The sequence below is a fragment of the Lissotriton vulgaris genome, chromosome 12, assembly GCF_964263255.1.
Source record: "Lissotriton vulgaris chromosome 12, aLisVul1.2, whole genome shotgun sequence".
Lineage (NCBI taxonomy): Eukaryota > Metazoa > Chordata > Amphibia > Caudata > Salamandridae > Lissotriton > Lissotriton vulgaris.
Window position 1 is genome coordinate 410,576,745 of NC_141700.1, and position 22,276 is coordinate 410,599,020.

A 22,276-nucleotide genomic window follows, 5' to 3' on the forward strand; every position below is an offset into this window, starting at 1 on the left:
TTAGGTAGATTTAAAGTGGATAAAGATGGTTCATGTGGCAGACCCATAGGCCAATACTGCATCTTCCACATGCTTCAACACCCTCCGCTTACTCAGCAAGACCTTCAAATGGACCCACCCCCCGAATCCAGGAAGACTGTCACCTATGCACCCATCATCAGCAGGCTGGACTATGGGAACACCCTCTATGCCAGAATCAACAAATCTCTACTCTACAAACTTTAGACTGTGCAGAAGGCCGCAGCTAGACTCATGCTCAGCATCCCATGACAAGACCACATTACCCAGCATTTACGAGACCTCCATTGCCTCCCCGTTGAAAAAAGAGTGATTTTCAAGCTGCTCACACACACCTATAAAGGTCTCCACAACACCGGACCCCAATACCTCAACAAATTAATGCTCTTTTACACCCCCAAAAGAAACCTCCGCTCAGCTGACCAGGTCTTGGCCGAGTTTCCCTGCATCCACAGAACCAGTACAGGAGGCATACCCTTCTCCTACATCATGGCCAAGACCTGGAACAAACTACCCCTCCGCATCAGATGAAGCACTACACTGAAAGCATTCAGGAAGAGCCTCAAGATCTGGCTTTTCAAATGACATGAGGTGCCCAAACCCCCCGACACACATTCAACCAGCGCCTTGATACCCTCACAGGTGAGTAGTGCGCTCTGTAAATCTCTGATTAATTGATTGGTAGGCCTCCAAAGTGTGTGTTTGAGTGTTATCAAATGGCCCTGCTATTGGTTTAGCTGTCTGTAACTCTTAAGGGTAGTTGAATGAGCAGTGTTGCCTTTTGCAAAATAAAGAGAATCTCCCAGATTGGCTTGGTTTGCTTCACCTCTGAGAGCTACTTTGAGGGTGCTGGTGAGCTACCAGTAGCTCCCGAGCTACTGGTTGGAGACCCCTGATCTAGATGTTAGATAGGAAACTTGTAGCCTAGCAACTCTGCTGGGTTGTAATTTAGTATGTAGAATGTTAGATGTGTTTGGAATATTGAACTGGCAGTTGCTAGCTGGACCTTGCCAGGGTTGGTCGTTATTATGACTGCAACGTAATTAAACCTTCAATTACGTATCCGGTGCAGTGTGCTTTTTTTTTTTTTTCATTCAAGATATCTACAGGATATGAAGGCCATTTAACTTTTGGTGTTAGGCCTAGTAGTGGTTTAGTTGCTTTCATAAATCACAACACTATCCTTTTGTTTAAATTAGTAGCTGATTCGAATCCTTTGAAGGTTAGAAAATGTGCATTACAAGTACATAACAATAGCTTGACAGTGAATTGATCTGCTTTGGAAGTGAATTTTTGAAGGAATCCTAATGCATAGTTAAAAAATAACTATTGCTGTGAAAACGATGATGCCACATACTTGCCTTTTTAGGTCTTGCTGAGCCAGCGCATGCGCTGCTCCGAAACATTTAGTATCGAATTTTCAAAGTGCTGTCTGGTGGGCTAGCGCTTGCCTTCATTCGAGCGTGCACAGCCGCCATCTGCCTCCCTTCCAGCGAGATCACTTTAACTTTTTCATGCTGCTGCGCGCGCATCACCTAGTGTGGTTTTTTTTATTGATACGCGCGCTTATCACTAGCGTGTTTTTATTTTGCGTTGACTTGTTAGACTCGGGTGCAGTTTGGGGTGTATCAGGAAGTGATGCCCTTGGTTTTACTATGGATATTCTCAGAAGAACTTTGTGCGTCAGTGTGTTCTCGCTCTCCCTTTTGAAGCTGTCATTCTGTGCTGCATCCGTCACGGTCTCCCAGGTCTGCTGTTACTCTCTGTGCAGGACGTGTTCCCAGCCCTTGCTCCTCGTCTCCCCTTGCATCAATCACCTCAAGCCTCAGTCTTTTGTCTGCTTCGCTTTCTCTGCTCGTGCATTACACAGTTTATCTGCGCCATTGCATTCGTCCAACATTCCCACGCGCTTCCACCGGAGTCTTCTGCGTCACTGCTGGTTCCAGTTCTGCATTCTTATCAGCGTGTAAAGATTCACACGGCCGGCCCGCCCTCTTCCACACCTGCGCTTCCTGGTCTCCTTCCCGTCAAGTCATCCAGGAAGAGTAACACACTGTCAGTATTGACCCTCTCTACAACTTTTATAACAGGCCACTTTGAGAATAGATCAATGGCAGCAATAATGTACTTGTTCAGAGGACCAATAGGACCCGATTCCCAAGGACCATTATGGACAACATGACCTTTCAAATTAGGTTTCAAAGGTTTCAAGGATTTGTGAGAATTAGCACAATGAAAACAGTCCCTGACAATACGCTCAACATAAATATCCAAACCGGGCCACCAGAATAGTCTTTTAACTGACTGTTTAGTCCTGAAAATGCCATTGTGAGACTCATGACCATGTTTCACCACAAAGTCTCTCATACCTGAGGAAGGAATACCTTTTTCAGCTCTCCAAACGATGTCATCAGAGAAAGACAATTCACTTCTCACCTCCCAAAAACTTCTCAGATCAGGCAAAAGATTTTTCTTATTGGGCCATCCTTCAATTATATATTTTTGAACAGCTTGTAACACTTTGTCCTTAGAAAACTCAACCTTCCAATCTTCACATTTGATAGGTAACAAACCATCGTCATGTACAAGAGCAATATGGAATTCATCCCACGAATCCTGAATGCTTTCTTTAAGAGGAAGAGGAAGTCTAGACAGAAAATCAGCTGTAATATGATCTCGGCCAGGAACATACACAATCTTGTAAATGAAATCCTGTAATCTCATGGACAAACGAGCAATTCTAGCTGAAGCCCTAATCATACCATCAGTGGTGAGCAAACGTATCAAAGGTTTATGATCAGATCTGATTTCACATTCCTTTCCCCAAACAAAACCTCTAAAATGCTCCAAGGCCCATACAACAGCTAGGGTTTCCCTTTCGATTGTAGAGTATTTCATTTCAGTGGGAGATAAGGCCCTAGAAGCATGAGCAATTACGACTTCACTCCTCTTACACTTTTCTGAGTCAATACGGCACCTAAACCTCTTGAGCTAGCATCCGTAGTAATAATGAAAGGATGCTGGGGGTCAAAACTGTTAAGAGCAGCGGCTTTTCCAATGACTGACTTCACATCAACAAATTCTCTTTCACACTCAACATCCAATACAAATTTGCTCTTGTTTTTCAACAACTGTCTGATATTAAATACTCTGCAAGAAAAATTGCGGATAAACTTTGAATAAAATTTGGTTTAACCCAAAAATGACCTAACATCATCTTTTGAACTTGGTGAAGGTGCAAGTTGGATGGCTTCAATGAGGTCAGTTTTGGGTTTGATACCTTCTTCACAAAGCACATGTCCAAGGTACATAACAGAATTGACACAGAATGTACACTTGGAGTGTTTAACAGTAAGCCCATTGACAGAAAGTTTACTAAGAACCATCTCTAAAGTTTTATCATGAACAGACTTGTCGTCACCGAACACAAGTATGTCATCTTGGAAACACACTACATTTTTCACCAAACATATTGTGCATGATGCGCTGGAATACAGCAGCCGCAGAGGCGAGTCCAAACAGCATTCTTAAGTGCAGATGACATCTTGCAGCTCCAGGAAGCTCGGAGAAAGGAATCACTCTGAGCTTTTAGAATGCAGATGACGTCTTGTAGATCCAGGCAGTTACGGTGAGCTTTTTTTTTTAAATGAAAACCTTGAAAATCCTAAGTATAGCGCCTGAAAAACGTATGAAATCCAGAAAAAACGGATGTCCAATGAGACTCCAAAATACGCCTTCACAATGTATCGGCATTGGAAAGGTGGATACCAAACAGGAGTAAATTGAGGAGTACGCACGCACAGGTTCTGAAATACCGGTGATGCTGCAATCCACGATCGTCACCAATCTTGTTAAGAAGACTCGTACGAATGTAGAATGGAAATATAGGTTTTATTCCAATAAAAGCAGCAACATCAACGGACATCCAATAGAACTAGAATCCAGCCTCCAACTGCCCCCAGAACCACACGGCACGGACCTAGGACTCTAGAACATCAATAGAGTCCAAGCCGGCAGCAGAATGTTTACACCATTACCTAGAAACTAACATATCATCTCTCCCCCTGCTCTCTCCAGCTCCACCGCCCCCGCCCTGGCTCGCTGCCTCTATGCCTGGCACACCGATCACTCTTTCCGGGACACTGCCTTCTTCTCTCTCTGGCTCACTGCCCCTGACTAGGTCTACACCACACGTCTGGAACGATGGCAACTCTGCCAGGCAAGATGTCCCCCTCTGCCCGGCTCTCTGCACCCTTCCTCCAGCATTATATGTTCGAGGCATATGGGCTGCAGATGGTACATTATGAATAGATCGCCATCTGGTGTTGGGCTCGGATGATTGCACTTTGTTTTTGTCTTGGAGAGTCTTTTGTATCTTGGTGACTCCTCCCTTGGTTGGTAGTGCGCATGGGCATCAGCTCCATCCTTAGATTGTTTTTTTCCGCCATCGGGTTCGGATGAGGATCGAGACGCTCCAGATCAACTTCAGAAAAAAGTGATTTATTGGCGCGTATTCCCTTTCCAATTCGACGGTATTGTTATCGAACGCGTTTCACTTCCATTCCGACGCGTTGCAAATTCAAAATCGAAGAGAAAAAACTTGGATCTACGTCGACGAACAGGAGGCCTTTCTCGACGCAGTCAAGCCCGGAGTCCATGGAAAGGACTCCATTCAAAAAATGTCCAACGTGTGGTGCTAAGTTTCCACACAAGGACCTACACGAGGTGTGCAACCTCTGTCTATCGCCTGAACACGAATCCAGGGACTGCGAAGCCTGCGCAGCATTCTCCTCCAAGCTAACGATTAGAAATCGTCGAGCTCGAAGACACGAGGTTTCCAGAATGCAGTCGGAGGCGATCCCGGAGCTGTTCGGAGACGAGCAAATTGAGGAAGAAGAGGACCAGTCGGGGTCGGAAGGGGACCAGTCGGAGGTTGAAGAACTCATAGAGCAACAAACCGTGAGTGACGACGTCCCCTTAACAAAAAACCGACCCCGTGCGGTAACGACCCCGCCTTTGGGCCCGGTCAAACCGCAGAAAAAAGTTTCCGACGCCCCGCCCTCGGGCCCGGCAACGAAACCGAAACTGAAACCGAAACACTCGGACTCCCACCATGTCGGATCCGAGAAAAGGGCGACATCGACTTCGGCACCGAGGCTACATACAAGGGAAAGCTCGGTATCGAAACATTCCATGTCGAAACATAAATATGATTCGTCGTCCAAGATTCACTCGATACCCAGGAAGTCGGAATCGAGTAGACATTCGGTGCCGAAAACACCAAACCCTGACGATCGAAAACATAAGCACCTTTCGGAACCAGGAACTTCGGTACCGATTCAGGAGCAACAGACAGATCCCAAACAAAAGATCTTGTTTATCGATCCGCAAACTGGCAAAGTAGTCACGAAGAAGAGGAAGAATGAACAGACAGAAGATAAGTCTCTTCCTTCAAAAAAGAGAACAATGGGGACAAATATAACTCCTCCTGCTTCTCCTCGACCTAAAGTCACACCCTCTTCTCCTGTTCCTCACACTAGGCCAAATATTCCTACACCTTCCACACCAAGACCATCTACACCTCAGTCTGATGTAGACAGTGATCTAGGGGAGGGAGAACCTCAAAGGGATGACGAAACCATCCCAGATGAGGATGACCCATGGGAAAATTATGACGTAGGGTCAGATGAGGACAACGACCCAGAGCTATATCCCTCAAAGCCTTCACCACCTGATGATAACACAGGGTTTGTGCAGCTCATTAATAGGGCAGCAAAATATCATAAAGTAGATATACATACAGAACCTCAAATAGAGGATTTCCTGCTAGAAACGCTACCTAATGCACAAAGAACATCAGGTACTCTTCCTATGTTGAAGGGTCTTCTCAGTCACACAGAAGAAATATTCCAAGACCCAGTGAGGGCTAGGGTGTTAAACCCAAGAATTGATAAAAAATATAAGGCGGCTCCAAAGGATCCAATATTTATTAAAGGACATGTACCTCTAGACTCGCTGGTGGTCTCAAACGCTCGTAAAAGAGCAAACTCATTATCTACAGGAGAGGCTCCTCCACCTGATAGAGTCAAAATTAATAGATGCATCAGGAAAAAAGAGTAGCATCACAGGCGGCAAATAGCTGGCGTATAGCCAATACACAGGCACTACTCGCACGTTATGACAGGGCACATTACGATGAATTAGAAAAACTCATCACACATCTCCCCAAAGAACATCAGAAAAAGGCAGATCAGTTAATACAGGAAGGTAAAATAATAACCAATACTTCCATTAAGTGCGCCCTAGACGCAGCAGACACTGCAGTAAGATCTATCAATACCAGTGTCATGTTAAGGAGACATGCATGGCTTAGAATCTCAGGATTCAAACAGGAAGTACAAACGGCCCTACTGAACAAACCATTTGATCAAAAGACACTGTTTGGTTCAAACACAGATGAGACCTTAGAAAAAATGAAAAAAGATACAGAAACGGCTAAGTCAATGGGAGCATTGCAACAGCCAACACAAAGAGGTTCCTTTCGTCGATCCACCTATAGAGGGGGCTCAAAAAATACAGGAACAAATCAGCAATCCACCTCTTTCACACCAACATCACCCAGAGGTAATTCAAGAGGCAGTTACAGAGGTAACAACAACAAGGGTAGAGGCCGCGGAAATAATAACAACCGCAACACCTCAACCCCAAAGCAGTGACTTCATAGAACTCCCCCCAGACCACATAACACCGGTCGGGGGAATACCACATGCCAGGCTACAAATGCGTCCACCACAGGAGTGTCTAGCGACACAGTGGAATCAGGCTCAAGGTCAGATTACAGATTGCACAGAAGCAGTCTGCATATTTGTGTATACCTGTGTTTACATGTGTTAGTCCATTAAAGCTAGCGCTCATGACATTGACAGTGCTTGGTTACATTTGGCTGCAGCTGATTACGTGACTTTGTACGCCATTATGGACTGAACAGTGTCGGGTGAATAGTAGAAATTGGTACCACTCTGTTGCATCATTGTGATAGTAACTAGCCCTGCGTTTTGCACAAAATTTGAACTAATCCATACAGCATCATCCCTGCTTTTGGCCTATCGTCATTACAAGTATTTCTAGACTCTTCTTTAAATTGTAAATCTTCCCAGTCACTGATTAAAGATGTTTAATCCTCTATGTTTTGGAGCACTAGAAATGTCATTCTTCAGATAAGGTGCTGATGGTTTTGTCTTTGTATTAACATGTCTATTGTTCTTAAAACCATGCAGGTAACTTTCCCAAGATCAGTGATGACCTGGTCAATTCCTATCATCTTTTGCTCTGTGCTCTGGACCTGGTTTATGGGAACGTGCTTCAGTGCCCAAATCGCAAAGACCTTCTAAATTCAAATTTCAAAGGTACGGTGCAGTGTATTAATGCTTGCATCAAATGCATCTGTTTTTTTAAATTTATTTTATTGTTTTTTTGAATAGGCAAAGTTTTTGTTCTCAAGAAGACAAGAAAGAACCAGGGCATGTTCTTCCAACCACTGACAAAATGATAAAACTGTTAAGAGTCTGACAATATGCATTAATGTGCGTAAGAAACAAAAACAAGTAGAAGGTGAACTTAAAGAACTGTTTGGTTAGGCCAGCAGCATCAAAACCTCCCAAAGCATTAGGGCTCATGCCAGCACTGAACTTCTCCTATTAAATCTGCCGTAGCACTCGATGACGTAAATAGTTACACAATGGTTATACAGACTGAATAACAATTTCCCAGAAGTTTTGAGATGATTAACTTTCTGAAAATATGAAGCACCAATAATTTGATAGGTATCTAGCCACAGATTCCTTAGCTTTTGAATTCTCCCTAGGCTTCAGATTGGATCTAGAAATTTTTCAGCAGTCCGTCTGTGTGCCAGGGGACGGTGCCTAACGACTCTGTGATGGCGTCGACTCCGGTTGTGATGTCAGTGGAGTCCTATTAATCTCCTCCACTGCACGGACATCAGTTTCTTCTTTTCCCTGCTGCAACACTGATCCAGAAATGCGGTTTCTCAGGCTGTTTTTTGGACCCATTTCGACAGTTTTTGTCTGAAGGAACAGTGTGCCTTTTTCCAATGTAGTCGGGCTTTAAGCCTTGTGGGTCTGTAATCTGCAAAAGTTGGTTACAGATCCACATTCCGTTTGTATGTGGTGTTTGGGAGAACACCAGGACTCCTAGAATTGCGGATCCTACCAGAGACTGAAGCTAAAGATGCTCAAGGAGCCCAAATAAAGTTGCTGGAGGCACATCTGAAAGAAACACGTTAGTGTTAGATTCCTTACCTTAGAATATCCCCAGGCATCAGACTGGATCCAGAAAGTTTTCGTCAGCAGTACCCCTGCGCGGCAGTAGGCATCGTCTGCGGCTCTGCGTCCGTCGTCGGCCTCGTGATCGCAGGGATGACGTCGTCGTAGTACTTAGACGCCGCCCTCGCTCGCTGACGTCAGTTCTTCTTTTTTCCGCACCAGTAAGCGCAGATCTGGGAAGAGCTAGTACCATTAGTCACTTTTTGACTAACTTTTAGGTCTTTTTGACTATCTTTTTCGAGTTGACTTCGACTCCTGGTGCTGGTAGGGATGCCTGGTTTCAAGCCGTGTGACGCCTGTCACCGACTGATGTCGATTACCGACCCCCATCGCCAGTGTCTCTACTGTCTAGGGGCCGACCACAACGACAAGTCTTGCCCAGACTGTCGGCCTTGACCTCGAAGGCTAGGCTGGAGCGGTCCCGTAAGCTTCTCAAGATCCAACAGTTTGCTCCTCGCCGCTCGAGGTCCTGGTCGAGGAGGAAGCCGAGGGACCAGTTGCGGAGCTGTAGCCACCACCGCTCGTCGGGTTCCAAGTCCTCGCATTCAGGTAAGTCGAGGCATGGAAAGAAAAAGTCGAAGAGGCGACATCGCTCTTCGGACTCCCCTCGCTGGTCGCGTGACTCGGCCGAGGGTTCGGGTGGCACCACCCACGCGGTTCCGCCGAAGCCGCAGGAGTCGCACCCAGCTCCACACCCTCAGGTCCCTCGGCTCAATGCGAGATTCGAGACTTCCTCGTGGCCAAGAGGACTCTCTTTCCGCCCTCGAGACCTGCCGGCGCGCCTACGGGCTTCGTGGGTCCAACTGGGGGTCCTAGCTTCCTTGCGGCTTTAGCTCTGGCTCCGTCGACCACTTCGGTTCTGGCGCCTTATAACCCCCGGGATCCAGGCCTGGATCCCGGTCGACGCCAGTTGACCTCTCGACTCCGCTGACGCCAACCCCTATGGTGCCGCGTCCCTGGTTTCAGCCCCGGTCCAGGTCCGGCGTCGGAACAGCGCTGTCGATGGGTGAGCAATTCATCTATGACCCGGCTCCGTCATGTATGCCTGTTTATCAGGACATGGATGAAGGGGAGGACTGGGACGGGTCTGAGGACCCTCTGGCACAACAGTGCCAGTTAAGTCATGACTGGGCAGATGAGGTGGGGGAGGCCAGTGGTCTTGACACATCGCCTGACACTGGTTTCATCTCTCCTCCCTCCGTGGCTACGGACGAGGGTGCTACGTATGGTGTGGTGTTGCGCAGGGTAGCCAAGGCCTAGGCTCTTGAGCTCCCTGCTGCGGCCGTGAGGAGTAATCTCCTCACCGAGGTGCTTCAACCGCCAGTAAGCTCTTCGGAGCCTTTGCTGCTGTTCAATGAGGCTCTCACTGACATTCTGCTGGGCACTTGGTCCAAGCCCTCCACAGTGCTCCCTGTGGACTGGAATGTGGCCCGACATCACCGCCCGGCTCCGGGTGACCCCTGCTTTTTGTCCGTACTCCCCACCCCCGAGAGTCTGGTGATCCAGGCCTCTACGTCCCAGACCGCATTTCCGACCGCTCCCCCGGATCGGTAACCCAAAAGGCTTGATCAGTTTGGGAAGAAACTGTTCTCCTCAGTCAGCTTGGGGTTGTGGTCCATTAATACTGAATGCCTTTTGGGCCTTTACACCCACTATCTGTGGGATACGGTGGCGGAAGTGCTTCCTCAGTGTCCGGAGGAGGCCCAGACATAGCTCGCCCAGGCTCTTGCTGAGGGGCGGGACGCAGCACGGTATTCCCTCCGATGTGGACTTGATACCACAGACTCGCTAGTCAGGGCTATTTCCACGACGGTGGCGACCCGTCGCCACGCCTGGCTGAGGCCCGCCAATTTTTCAGGGGATTTCCAGAACACGCTCATGGACATGGCCGTCGCCTTTTTGGTGACTAAGCAGATAGTGCGCTTGAGCGTTTCAAGAGCTCCAGGGCTACGGCCAAGTCCTTGGGCCTGTCGGGCCAGCGCCAGCAGACTTCTGCTTTTCGTCCCTTTTGTGGCCAACGAAGGGGTGCACCCACACGTTCGTCCAGCCACAGGCCGCAGAACCAACCTCAACGTGGTCACAGACGTGGTAACCGCCGTGGCGGTGCAGGGGGACAGAGGCCCGATCAGTCCACATCCGCTCCCTCAGCATCCACCTCAAAGCCTTCCTAGTCCGAGCATTCAGGCCCATTCAATGCCAGTAGGAGGCAGGGTTCGCCATCACCTACTCCACTGGTGTACCATCACTTCGGACAGGTGGATGCTGCAAATCATCTGAAGGGACTACTCCCTCCCCTTCGAGGTGACCCCTCCAGCCATGCCACCGCAGTACCACCGCATGTCGAGGGATCACTTGCAACTTCTGCAGAAGAAAGTTACGCCCCTCTTAGCCAAGGGAGCCATTGAGCGCGTTCCTGAGCCCGAAGTAGGACGTGGTTGCTACTCCCACTACTTTCTGGTTCCCAAGAAGGGCAAAGGGGGCCTGCGCCCTTTCTTGGACCTTCGGAGCATCAACGGCTTCCTCCGGAAGGAGAAGTTCAAAATGCTGACTTTAGCTCAGGTCCTGGCTGCCCTAGACCCTGGAGACTGGATGGTAGCGTTGGACTTGCAGGACGCAAATTTCCTCTTCCCCGTCCTGCCGGCCCACTGGCGCTACCTGCGGTTCACATTAGGCCACAAGCACTTTCAGTTTACCGTACTCCCCTTCAGCCTCACCAGTGCCCCTCGGGTGTTCACGAAAGTGATGGCGGTGGTTGCAGCTCATCTGCGCAGATTAGGGGTTCCAGTCTTCCCCTATCTCGATGACTGGTTGCTGAAGGCGGGCTCGCCCCAGACAGTTGTCTCCCACCTCCAGACTACGGCCGATCTCCTGCACTCGCTGGGATTCTCCATCAATGTGCCGAAGTCACACCTGTGCCCCTCTCAGTTCCTCTTCATCTGAGCGGTTCTTGACTCGGCGCAGTTTCAGGTTTATCCTTCCGAGCAGCGGGTTCGGGATATTCAGGCTCTGATTCCGATCTTTCAGCCTTTATCCAGAGTCTCGGTCAGGATAACCCTGCGGCTCCTGGGGCTGATGTCCTCCTGCATCCTGCTGGTACATCTCGCCAGGTGGTGGATGCGGGCTCTGCAGTGGGACCTGAAGTTACAGTGGGCACAGCATCAGGGCAACCTGTCTGACCACGTCCTGATCTCGGAGGGCACTGCAAGTCTGTTGCAGTGGTGGCTCATGGACCTCGATTGGGTCAGTGGCATATCTCTCTCCCTTCCCCAACCGTAGCACACAGTGGTGACCGATGCGTCCCTCCTGGGATGGGGGGACGCATGGGAGAGGCGGAGATCAGAGGCCTCTGGTCTCCGGCGGAGTCCCGGCTCCATATCAACCTTCTGGAGCTGCGGACGATCCGACTGCACTGAAGGCATTCCTTCCCTCTGGCCGGGGAAGTGTAGTGCAGGTGTTCACGGACAACACCACCGCCATGTGGTACTGCAACAAACGGGGCGGGGTGGGATCGTGGCCCCTTCGTCAGGAGGCTGTGCGCCTCCGGACATGGCTGGAACCACCAGGGCATCACCCTGGTGGTTCAACACCTGGCAGGTTCTCTGAACACCAGGGCAGACAAACTCAGCCGTCTGTGCATCATGGATCAAGAATGGCGTCTGAACTCGGACGTGTCGCAAGGTCTCTTTCAACAGTGGGGAGATCCTTGGTTAAATCTATTCGCCACCGAAGAGAACGCGCAATGTCATCAGTTCTGCGCGTTGGAATTTCCAAAGGGGCACTCGCTCGGAGACGCTTTTCGTCGCGAGTGGAGTTGCGCTCTGTTGTACTTCTTTCCGCCTATACCTCTTCTGCCCAGATTGCTGAAGAAGATCAGGCGCGACCGGGCCCAAGTCATCTTTGTGGCTCCGGATTGGGCACGAAGGTACTGGTATCCCGAGCTACTCAGTATGGCAGTCGATCCCCCAATTCATCTGCCTCTTCAGGAGGACCTTCTGTCGCAGCAACAGGGGACGGTCCTCCGCCCGAACCTGTCCAGTGTCCACCTACATGCGTGGAGATTGAGCGACGACAGTTGAGGCCATTTGACTTGCCTCCTGAAGTCTGTGATGTTATTCTGGCCGCCAGGCGTCCCTCCACAAAAACGGTATACGCCTGCAGGTGGAACAAATTTGTGGCATGGTGCACAGCAAAGGCTGTGGATCCACTCTCTGCCCCTCTTTCAGAGGTTCTCCTCTTACTTCTTTCTCTCGCCCATCACGGCTCTGCTCTGGGCACTATCAAGGGCTATCTCTCGGCCATTTCAGCCTTCTTGAGGCTTCTTGATCAGCCTTTTCTTTTCAAGTCCCCTGTTGTAAATATATTCTTGAAGGGCCTCACGCTCATGTTTCCTCCTGTTCCTTTCGTGATGCCTCAGTGGGACTTGAACTTGGTTCTTACTTATCTGATGTGTCTCCCATTGAGCCACTTCAGTACTGTCCTCTCCGTGTTCTGACTCTCAGACTGCTTTCCTGGTTGCCATCACCTCTGCCAGGAGAGTGAGTGAGCTCCAGGCACTTTCATCTAAGCCTTCTTTCCTCTCTGTTCATCTGGACAAAGTTGTTCTGAGGATTCGTCCTCCTTTCCTGCCCAAGGTGGTTACGGCCTTTCACATCGGGTAGTCCATCACCTTGCCCACCTTCTTTCCGCCTCCGCATCCCTCGAAAGCGGAAGAGAGGCTCCACCGTCTGGACCCAAAACATGCGCTCTCTTATTACCTAGAATGCACACGACAGTTCCGGGTGGACGACCAGCTGTTTGTTGGTTACGTGGGCGCTAAGAAGGGACGGGCGGTGCACAAGAAGACCATCTCTCGGTGGGTGGTTTTGTGCTTCAAGGTCTGTTATTGCTTGGCTAAAAAGGAGCCTCCTGTGGGGCTGCGCGCCCATTTCACTTTGGCCACGACGGCTACTACTGCCCTGGGTCGGGGAGTCCCCTTGCAGGACATCTGTCAGGCAGCTACGTGGGCTTCGCTGCACACGTTTGCCAAGCACTACTGCCTGGACAGCCAAGTCCGGAGAGATGGCTTTTTCGGCCGTTCCGTTCTCCAGGACTTCCTGGTGTGATCTTGGTTCCCAAACCCACCACCGGGGTTGGTATTGCTAGGGTATCTATTCTAAGGTGAAGGATCTAACACTAACGTGTTTCTTTCAGGTGCACAAGTTACTTACCTTCGGTAATGATATATCTCTAAGAAACATTAGTTAGTGTTAGATTCCTTACTGTCCCACCCATCCTCCCCGTTCTGGGAACTGATTTCTAGGGTTAAGGTATCTCCCTTTGAGGGCCCTAGTTTCATGGCACCAAGGTTGGTTTCTTGCATGGCTTTGCGTTCCTGGCGCGGAAAGATGTGTACGGAACTGATGTCAGCGCGCGAGGGCGGCATCTAAATACTCCGACGTCATCCCAGCGATCACAACGCTGACGATGGACGTGGAGCCACAGACGACGCCTACCGACGCGCAGGGGTACTGCTGATGTAAACTTTCCGGATCCAGTCTGACGCCTAGGGATATCTTAAGGTAAGGAATCCAACACTAACTAATGTTTCTCACAGATATATCATTACCGAAGGTAAGTAACTTGTGCGTCTGTCGCGGTCCTTGGAGACTTTGTGTCCTCACTGTTATTATTTTCATGCGGAGGTCCGTTCACAATGCCGTTCCAGGAGCCGGAGCCATTTTCCAGGACGTCGTACTTCGTAAATGTCCAAGAGTCAGCTCAGGCAATTGAAGTCGCAGCACCCCTCTACTTTGCCGCCTGGAAACTGTGTATCCCATGACTCCACCCGCTCGCCAGTTGAGGAGGCCATTTGTGACTCTCCATTGCGAATCCCCGTCTTTCCGGGAGCCGGGGCATCAAAGGCCCAGATGAGGGAGTATTATAACTCTCTAGATCTCATCTTTGTCACCCCACCTTCGACTGGAGCACCTACGGGCCCCAAGGAGGTGCGTGGAGCCACGCAGGTGGGTTCATCCTCGCTGTTGGTTGGGCCATTTGAATCTTTTGGTCGGCGTGAGTCGACTCCAGTAGGCGCCCATGCACAGCCCTTCAGGGACGTCACCTTTGGTGCCTGTTATCGACAACCTCCGATAGACCTCTTTGCCACTCACAAAAACGCCAAATGCCCAAGCTTCGCCGCCAAATATCCACACCCACTGTCCAAAGGCAATGCGATATGGATGAACTGGTCAGTTAGATTTGAGTACGCTTTTACACCTCTCTCACGCATGCCACTAGTAGTGCGCAAACTACAGCAGCATTCTCTAACCCTCATCCTAGTTGATCCAACATGGGCCAGACAACCTGGGTACACCACACTGCTACAACTGTCTGTAGTACTGCACCACAAACGATACCTATCTCCACTCCTTTTAAACCAGAATCGTGGAGAGATCAGACACTCGGCCCCATCTCAGCTCAACCTTGCGATCTGGCTCCTAAAGTCCTAGAATTCGGTTACCTTAACCTTCCTCCTGACTGCATGAACGTCATAAAAGAAGCTAGATGTCCAACCACTAAAGCATGCTATGCAGCTAAGTGGAAACGCTTTGTAATATACTGTCACAACAACAATATTAATCCCCTAGATGTTTCTATTCAACACATCATAGGATACTTATTACACCTCCAAAGATGTAACTTAGCCTACACGTCTATTAGACTGCATCTTGCTGCCATAGCAGCATATCTACAAAATAGACAGCATCTATCTCTTTTCAGAGTGCCTGCTATAAAAGCCTTTATGGAGGGCCTTGAGAGAATAATTCCTCCCAGAGTACCACCTTCAACAGTGTGGAACTTGAACATTGTTCTCACACGGCTAATGGAGCGTCCCTTCAAACCTTTACATAAATGTGAACTACAATTTTTAACATGAAAGGTTGCGTTCCTAGTAGCTATTACTTCTCTACGGAGAGTTAGTGAACTACAAGCACTTACCATTCAGGAACCTTTCCTGCAAATGCATCATAATAAGGTCGTTCTCCGTACTAATCCTAAATTCCTTCCAAAAGTCATTTCTTCCTTCCACCTCAATCAATCTGTGGAACTGCCAGTTTTCTTCTCGCAGCCACAGACAGTAGCAGAAAGAGCTCTTCACACCCTAGATGTCAAAAGAGCATAGCTATACTACACTGAGAGAGCAAAACCCTTTCGTAAGACCAAACAACTTTTTGTGTCTTTCTCACCACCAGACAAGGGCAACCCTATATCAAAATCTGGGTTAGCTTGATGGATTGTCAAATGTATACAGATTTGCTACCACAAAGCTAAACGTAGGTAATCTGTTCCTCCTAAAGCCCACTCTACAAGGAAAATAGGGGCTTCAATGGCATTTATAGAGAAATTCTCTTAGATGACATCTACAAAGCCGCTACATGGTCTACACCGCACACATTCCCAAAACACTTTTGTGTAGATGTGCAAACTAAAAAACAAGCTAATGTGGGACAATCTGTACTCAAAACATTATTTCAAACTACTGAAACAGATACGGATGGTCGCCGCTAAGAGTGGGTACTGCTATACAATCTATGTACAGTGTGTAATCTGCAGCTCATATGCCTCGAACGGAAAATGCTACTTACCAGTATGCATCTGTTCTTGGCATGTAGAGCTGCAGAGTTACACATGCCCACCCGCTTCCCCGGCAACCTTTATCTGTTCCAGTATTAGATATAGCTTACATGGACATCCTTCCTTTTCTTGCAAAGCTCCATCATTTCCCTAATGGCGGAAAACAATCTGAGGATGGAGCCGATGCCCATGCGCAATGTGGTCCAAAGGAGATGCCACCTATCTTGTGACTTCCAAAGAGTTTTTCAGGACAAAAACAAGTGCAAACCTCCAGGCTCAACAATAGGTGGCGATCTCATGCACAGTGTGTAACTCTGCAGCTCTACATGCCAAGAACAGATGCATACTGGTAAGTAGCATTTTCCTTTACTATTTGTAATAAAATGGATATAACATTCAATTAAAAAAAATATACATATTTTATTGTGAGATGCGGTTTCTTCTCTCTGCTTTAAGTTTTGGGTTCGACTCTATATGCATGTGTGGAACGCGGATATATAGATCTGGGTATCGTTGATCAATATTTATAGCAGATTCGTATTCATTTAATTGCCATCATTCCATCTCTACTGGCTTTATGCATTATAAACCTAGGTGGTCATTTTGCTGTGCAATAAAAAAAAGGAATAATAATAAAAAGAAGAAATGTTCTTTACTTTAGGGATGGACAGTGACGTTCATCTGTCTAGATACTTGGATTGATCTTCCCGACCTTTGATGGATTGGGTTTTTCATCTTGGTTTTAATAGAAAAACATTTGGGAGCCCTTCTATTCTAGAGTTATCAGGAAAGATTTCGTGCCTGATGTAGAATAGACAGGTTACATTATATTCACTTTCCCTTTGCTCCTTTCTAGTCCAAGGGCTCACTTACCCTTTGGGGGTTAAATATTATTGTCTGACTGTTGTCAGATGTCTTCTGACAGGGTATTATCCTGTTACTCTTGAGGCTTTGGGTTTTCTGTGCCTGCGGGTTGTTTCTTATTTACATTGTGGTCATTGCTATGATTTTTATGGAGAGCTATGCTCTTTTTAGGTCTCGCCTGTCGATGCGCATGCGCATCGAGCAAGCGAGAGTATTGGGACTTATCCACTCTTTCCCCAACTTGCAAGGAATCGTGGCGATTCCTTGCAGTGCCCGTGACTTTTAAGCTCAATGCGCATGCGCATTGAGCTTAAAAGCGCGTGCACGTCCGTCTTGGTTTACCCGCTCCGCCCCCTCCCCTTCCCGCCGTGTCGCATTTCTCCTCCCCCCTCTTCCCTCCATCTTGTTTGTTATTTTACCCGCTCCGCCCCCTCCCCTTCCCGCCGTGTCGCATTTCTCCTCCCCCTCCCCTCTCTTCCCTCCGTCTTGTTTGTTTATTTTACCCGCTCCGCCCCCTCCCCTGCCCGCCGTGTCGCATTTTTTTTTAAAACCCCCACTATTTGTTTTTGTCCATGTTGTTGTTAATCTCTCATCAAAGACACAATTTTGAATGTGTATCTGTGCCAAAGAGGATAAAATGCAAGGCGAACAAAACAGGCAGTTCTGGAATCAATTCAACTCTAAGGGGTTTTCGTAATATTTATCATTGTGTGATGTTAAAATTGCACGAGCCATTTAATGTACAGTTTTGGAGCCACGCTGCCGAAAAAGCTTTTATCTTCCCACACGGAGCGGCTCACTCGGTGAGGGTTTCCCGGTCGGCTCGAGCACCAGCAGCCTCGCAGCAAGTCTGAAGCCCTAACGTTACTGAGACTCAGTGGATAAAACCAAGTGGATAGCAGCCGAGAAGCAGAGAGCCTGACAGCAAAAATTCCACAAATCAGCGTCCGCGTCCTTCGATCACGTGACACATGTTTTGCTTCCGTCCCAGGCGATTACAAAAGAAAACTTACTTCCTCATCCTCACGTACAGCATTTGGAACAACCAGATTTGGCTGTTCTTGTTCCAGCTTCAAAGAGCTTTACAATTTAGCGACTAAAATGGCCAATACATTATCGACTTCATTCCTATTAGATTAGAGTGTCGTATGTATATTATACCGAAAGATTTGATTTGGAGTTGGTAAACACACACGCCACACTTCCTGGCTGTTTGCAAATCGACTGCAAGTTTTCCTTGCTCTTTCTCTGGGTTATCTAAAGGCAGGCTTTGCTAATCGAGGAAGGGAAAGGAACCAACCTCCGCTCACCCTCACTCTCACTCATCCTCACTCACCCTCAACCCCTCACCCTCACTCACCCTCACTCACCCTCAACCCCTCACCCTCACTCACCCTCACCCTCACTCACCCCCTCACCCTCAACCCCTCACTCACCCTCACTCTCACTCATCCTCACTCACCCTCAACCCCTCACCCTCACTCACCCTCACCCTCACTCACCCTCAACCCCTCACCCTCACTCACTCACCCTCAACCCCTCACCCTCAACCCCTCACTCACCCTCACTCTCACTCATCCTCACTCAACCACCCTCAACCTCACTCACCCTCAACCCCTCACCCTCACTCACCCTCAACCCCTCACCCTCACTCACCCTCAACCCCTCACCCTCACTCACTCACCCTCAACCCCTCACCCTCACTCACCCTCAACCCCTCACCCTCACTCACTCACCCTCAACCCCTCACCCTCACTCACCCACCCTCAACCCCTCACCCTCACTCACCCTCAACCCCTCACCCTCACTCACTCACCCTCACTCACCCTCAACCCCTCCCCCTCGACCCCTCCCCCTCAACCCCTCACCCTAACCCTCACTCACCCTTCCTCACCCTCAACCCCTCACCCTCAAACCCTCACTCACCCTCAACCCCTCACCCTCAACCCCTCACTCACCCTCAACCCCTCACCCTCACTCACCCTCACTCACCCTCAACCCCTCACCCTCAACCCCTCACCCTCAACCCCTCACCCTCAACCCCTCACTCACCCTCACCCTCACTCACCCTCACTCAGCCTCAACTACTCCCCCTCACCCTCACTCACCCAAAACACCTCACCCTCACTCACCCTCACTCACCCTCAACACCTCACTCACCCTCACCCTCACTCACCCTCAACACCTCACCCTCAACCTCAACCCCTCACCCTCACTCACCCTCACTCACCCTCACTCACCCTCACTCACCCTCAACACCTCACTCACCCTCACCCTCACTCACCCTCAACACCTCACCCTCAACCTCAACCCCTCACCCTCACTCACCCTCACTCACCCTCACTCACCCTCACTCACCCTCACTCACCCTCACTCACCCTCACTCACCCTCACTCACCCTCAACCCCTCACCCTCACTCACCCTCACTCACCCTCACTCACCCTCACTCACCCTCACCCTCACCCTCACTCACCCTCACTCACCCTCACCCTCACTCACCCTCACCCTCACCCTCACACAGTGCAATAGTTCTCAGACCATTTCAGTTAGAGCTTTTAGAAATGTTTATGGCTTTTTTTATTTGTAATACTTTAGCATTGGCTACAGGAAACAAAAATGCTAAACATTTACAAAATAAACCCATAAACAATTCTAAAAGCACTAACTCTAATGGTGCGAGACCTATTGCATTTCCAATGCTTGTTCATTGAATTCCTACATACCTCTGTTTTGTAGTCCATTTCGACCAGCTGGTTATCAGTGAGAGCTTTGGTAGGATTAGTACACAGACCCTCCTCTGTGTAGGTGTAGCTATGGTATTTACATCAAAGGTTAAGGTATCTGCATTTAGATTCCTCCATCAGAAGTATTTCTTCACCTTCCTGATCACCCTTCTCTTTCAAAGTCCCCTATTATAAATAGATTTCTAAAGGGCATAACTCATCTCTTTCCTCTTTCTCCTTTCATAATGCTCCAGTGGGACTTGAATCTTGTCCTTACCTACCTTTAGTGTGCCCTCTTAGAAGCACTACATAACTGTCATCTTAGACTTCCTACTTAGAAGACTGCCTTCCTGCTTGCCATCACCTCTGCCCTCGTGTGAGTGAACTTGAGGCTCTATCCTGGAAGTCTCCTTTTCTTGCAGTCCATCTGGAAAAAGTGGTCCTTCGCACTAGGTCCTCTTTTCTACACAAATTGGTTACCTCTTTCCACATAGGTCAGACCACCATTTTGCCCACCTTCTTCCCGCCTCTGCAATCTTCCAAAGAGGAGGAGAGACTCCACCTACTGGACCCAAAGCGTGCACTGTCCTTCTACCTTGACCGCAGTAAAGACTTCCGTGTGGGTGATCCACCGTTTATGGGTTATGTGGGCGCCAACAAAGGTCGGACCGGCACCATCTCTCGATGGGTTGTCCTATGTATTAAAATCTGCTATTCATTGGTGAAAAAGGAACCTCCAGTGGGACTGCGCGCCCACTCTACAAGGGCGACAGCAGCCACTACTGCTTTGGGACGGAGAACCCCACTCATTAACATTTGCCAGGCCGCCACGTGGGCATCCTTACACACGTTTACCAAACATAATTGCCTGGATCGCCAGGTCCAGAGAGACCGCTTTTTCAGCTGTTCTGTTCTCCAGGGCTTTCTGGTGTGAACTTAGTTCGCAGACCCATCTCCGGGGTTGGCATTGCTAGGGTATCTATTCTAAGGTAAGGAATCTATAACTAATGGTCTCTTTCAGATGAACAAGTTACTTCCCTTCAATAAAGATGCATCTGTAAGAGACATACATTAGTTATAGATTCCTTACCGCCCCACACCACCTCCCCGTTCTGCGAACAGACTTCCAGGGATAGGAACTCCCTTCCGGGCCCTAGTTTTGTGCACCAGTGGTCAGAGTTTTGCATGGCTCTGTGCTTGTGGTGAGGAAAGTTGTGTCAGAACTGACATCAGCATGCAGGGGCGGCATCTAAGTATACACTGCTACGCTATCCCGACGATGCCGGATGCTGAGTAGACTGACTCCACCTACTGACACGCAGGGGTACTTCTACAGAAAATTTTCCAGATCCAGTCTGACGACTGGGGGTAACTCTTAGGTAAGGAATCTATAACTAATTTATGTCTCTTACAGATACATCGTTACCGAAGGCCAGTAAATTTTTCTTTCGTCACCATTAGCCTCATATAATATATAATGTGTGATATTTTTCAGGAGTTTTAGAGTCGGGTATGCCATTAAATAAATTAACATATTGGAAAATTTCACAACCTTTTCTCAATTTCTTTACCACATTATAGTGTGTTGTGGCCATCCACAAATTCCTGGACTAAGTGAGTACTTTGTGTTGAGAAATGTTTGTTCAATTCAAGCTTCTCTTTTTTTAATGAGTGCAGAACATACATAAGATTAGAGTTAACTGTGACAATCTTGATGTCTCTTCTCACATGCGATATAGGAAATGCATTTAATATGTTGAATTGGAGCTATCTCATGCTGCTTTTATGGGTCCTTGATATTGTCATATTCATAGTAGGAAATCTTATCTACTGAAATATGCTTGAACTCTCCTCTCATTCAGTCTATCATCCAGTAGTAGCTGGCAAGGATGCCCATTATCTCCCTTATACTTACTATTTGTTTGGAGCTTATGGTGCAAAGAATAGTGTTAAACAAAGACCACAGACTGAAGAATGGTAATACAGAATGGCTTGTTATGCAAACGATTTTTATCACACTACTTAGTGACCCTGAACATTCCTTTAAAGAATTTATAGAAGAGTTAGTAAAGTTTCAGCATGTTAAATACATTATTAGTAACACAAAGTATTAATACATGTTTACAGATAAAATCTTTATGCTCTACTGATATATAGAACCTTGAGAGAAGGGACAAGTTAGAACACTTTGGGTGTGGTGGATCCCTGACAACAAACTCCTTTAAAACCTCCAGTTTGGCTTTAGACCAAACTGCAGTACAGACACTTGCCTTATTAAGGTAGTGGACAATACTCTACAAGTCCTTAACTTAGGTTATCCTTACCTTCCTCTCCTGGTGACCTCTATGCTGTTTTTGATGATGTTGATCGCAGGTTACTGCTTGATGCCTTGAAGCACAAAGTGGGACTTATATTGATTCCTTCCGAAGTATTTAGTCGAGCTCATGGGTAGATTAAAGACTTTGTCTCTTATCTAGTCTGCTTTCTGCAATAGATACTCCAATGCTTGTTGTGCTCTTTGATATTTAGCTTGAATTGTTAGTGACCTATTTTGTGAATTAACCATTATCTATCACCAAAATGGCAACAAAGCTCAGCTCGATCAGAAAATCTCCTCAGTATGCTGGCATCTCGTTGTCCCGCCAGACCCTGGGAAAAAAATCAATCTAGGAGAGCTGCCACCACCTGAAAATCCATTCACAGAAAACTTGTAA

At 48.1% G+C, this 22,276-nt stretch overlaps 1 protein-coding gene across 1 annotated transcript in view; it reads left to right on the plus strand.

Moving 5' to 3' along the window:
• The window catches only part of RBL2 (RB transcriptional corepressor like 2), a 1,013,578-nt gene that overhangs the window by 241,857 nt on the left and 749,445 nt on the right, over window positions 1-22,276 (plus strand). The window contains exon 5 of the mRNA XM_086945179.1: window positions 7,296-7,424. Within this exon, the coding sequence (XP_086801305.1) occupies window positions 7,296-7,424 (129 nt within the window). The remainder of the gene's footprint in view (window positions 1-7,295; window positions 7,425-22,276) is intronic.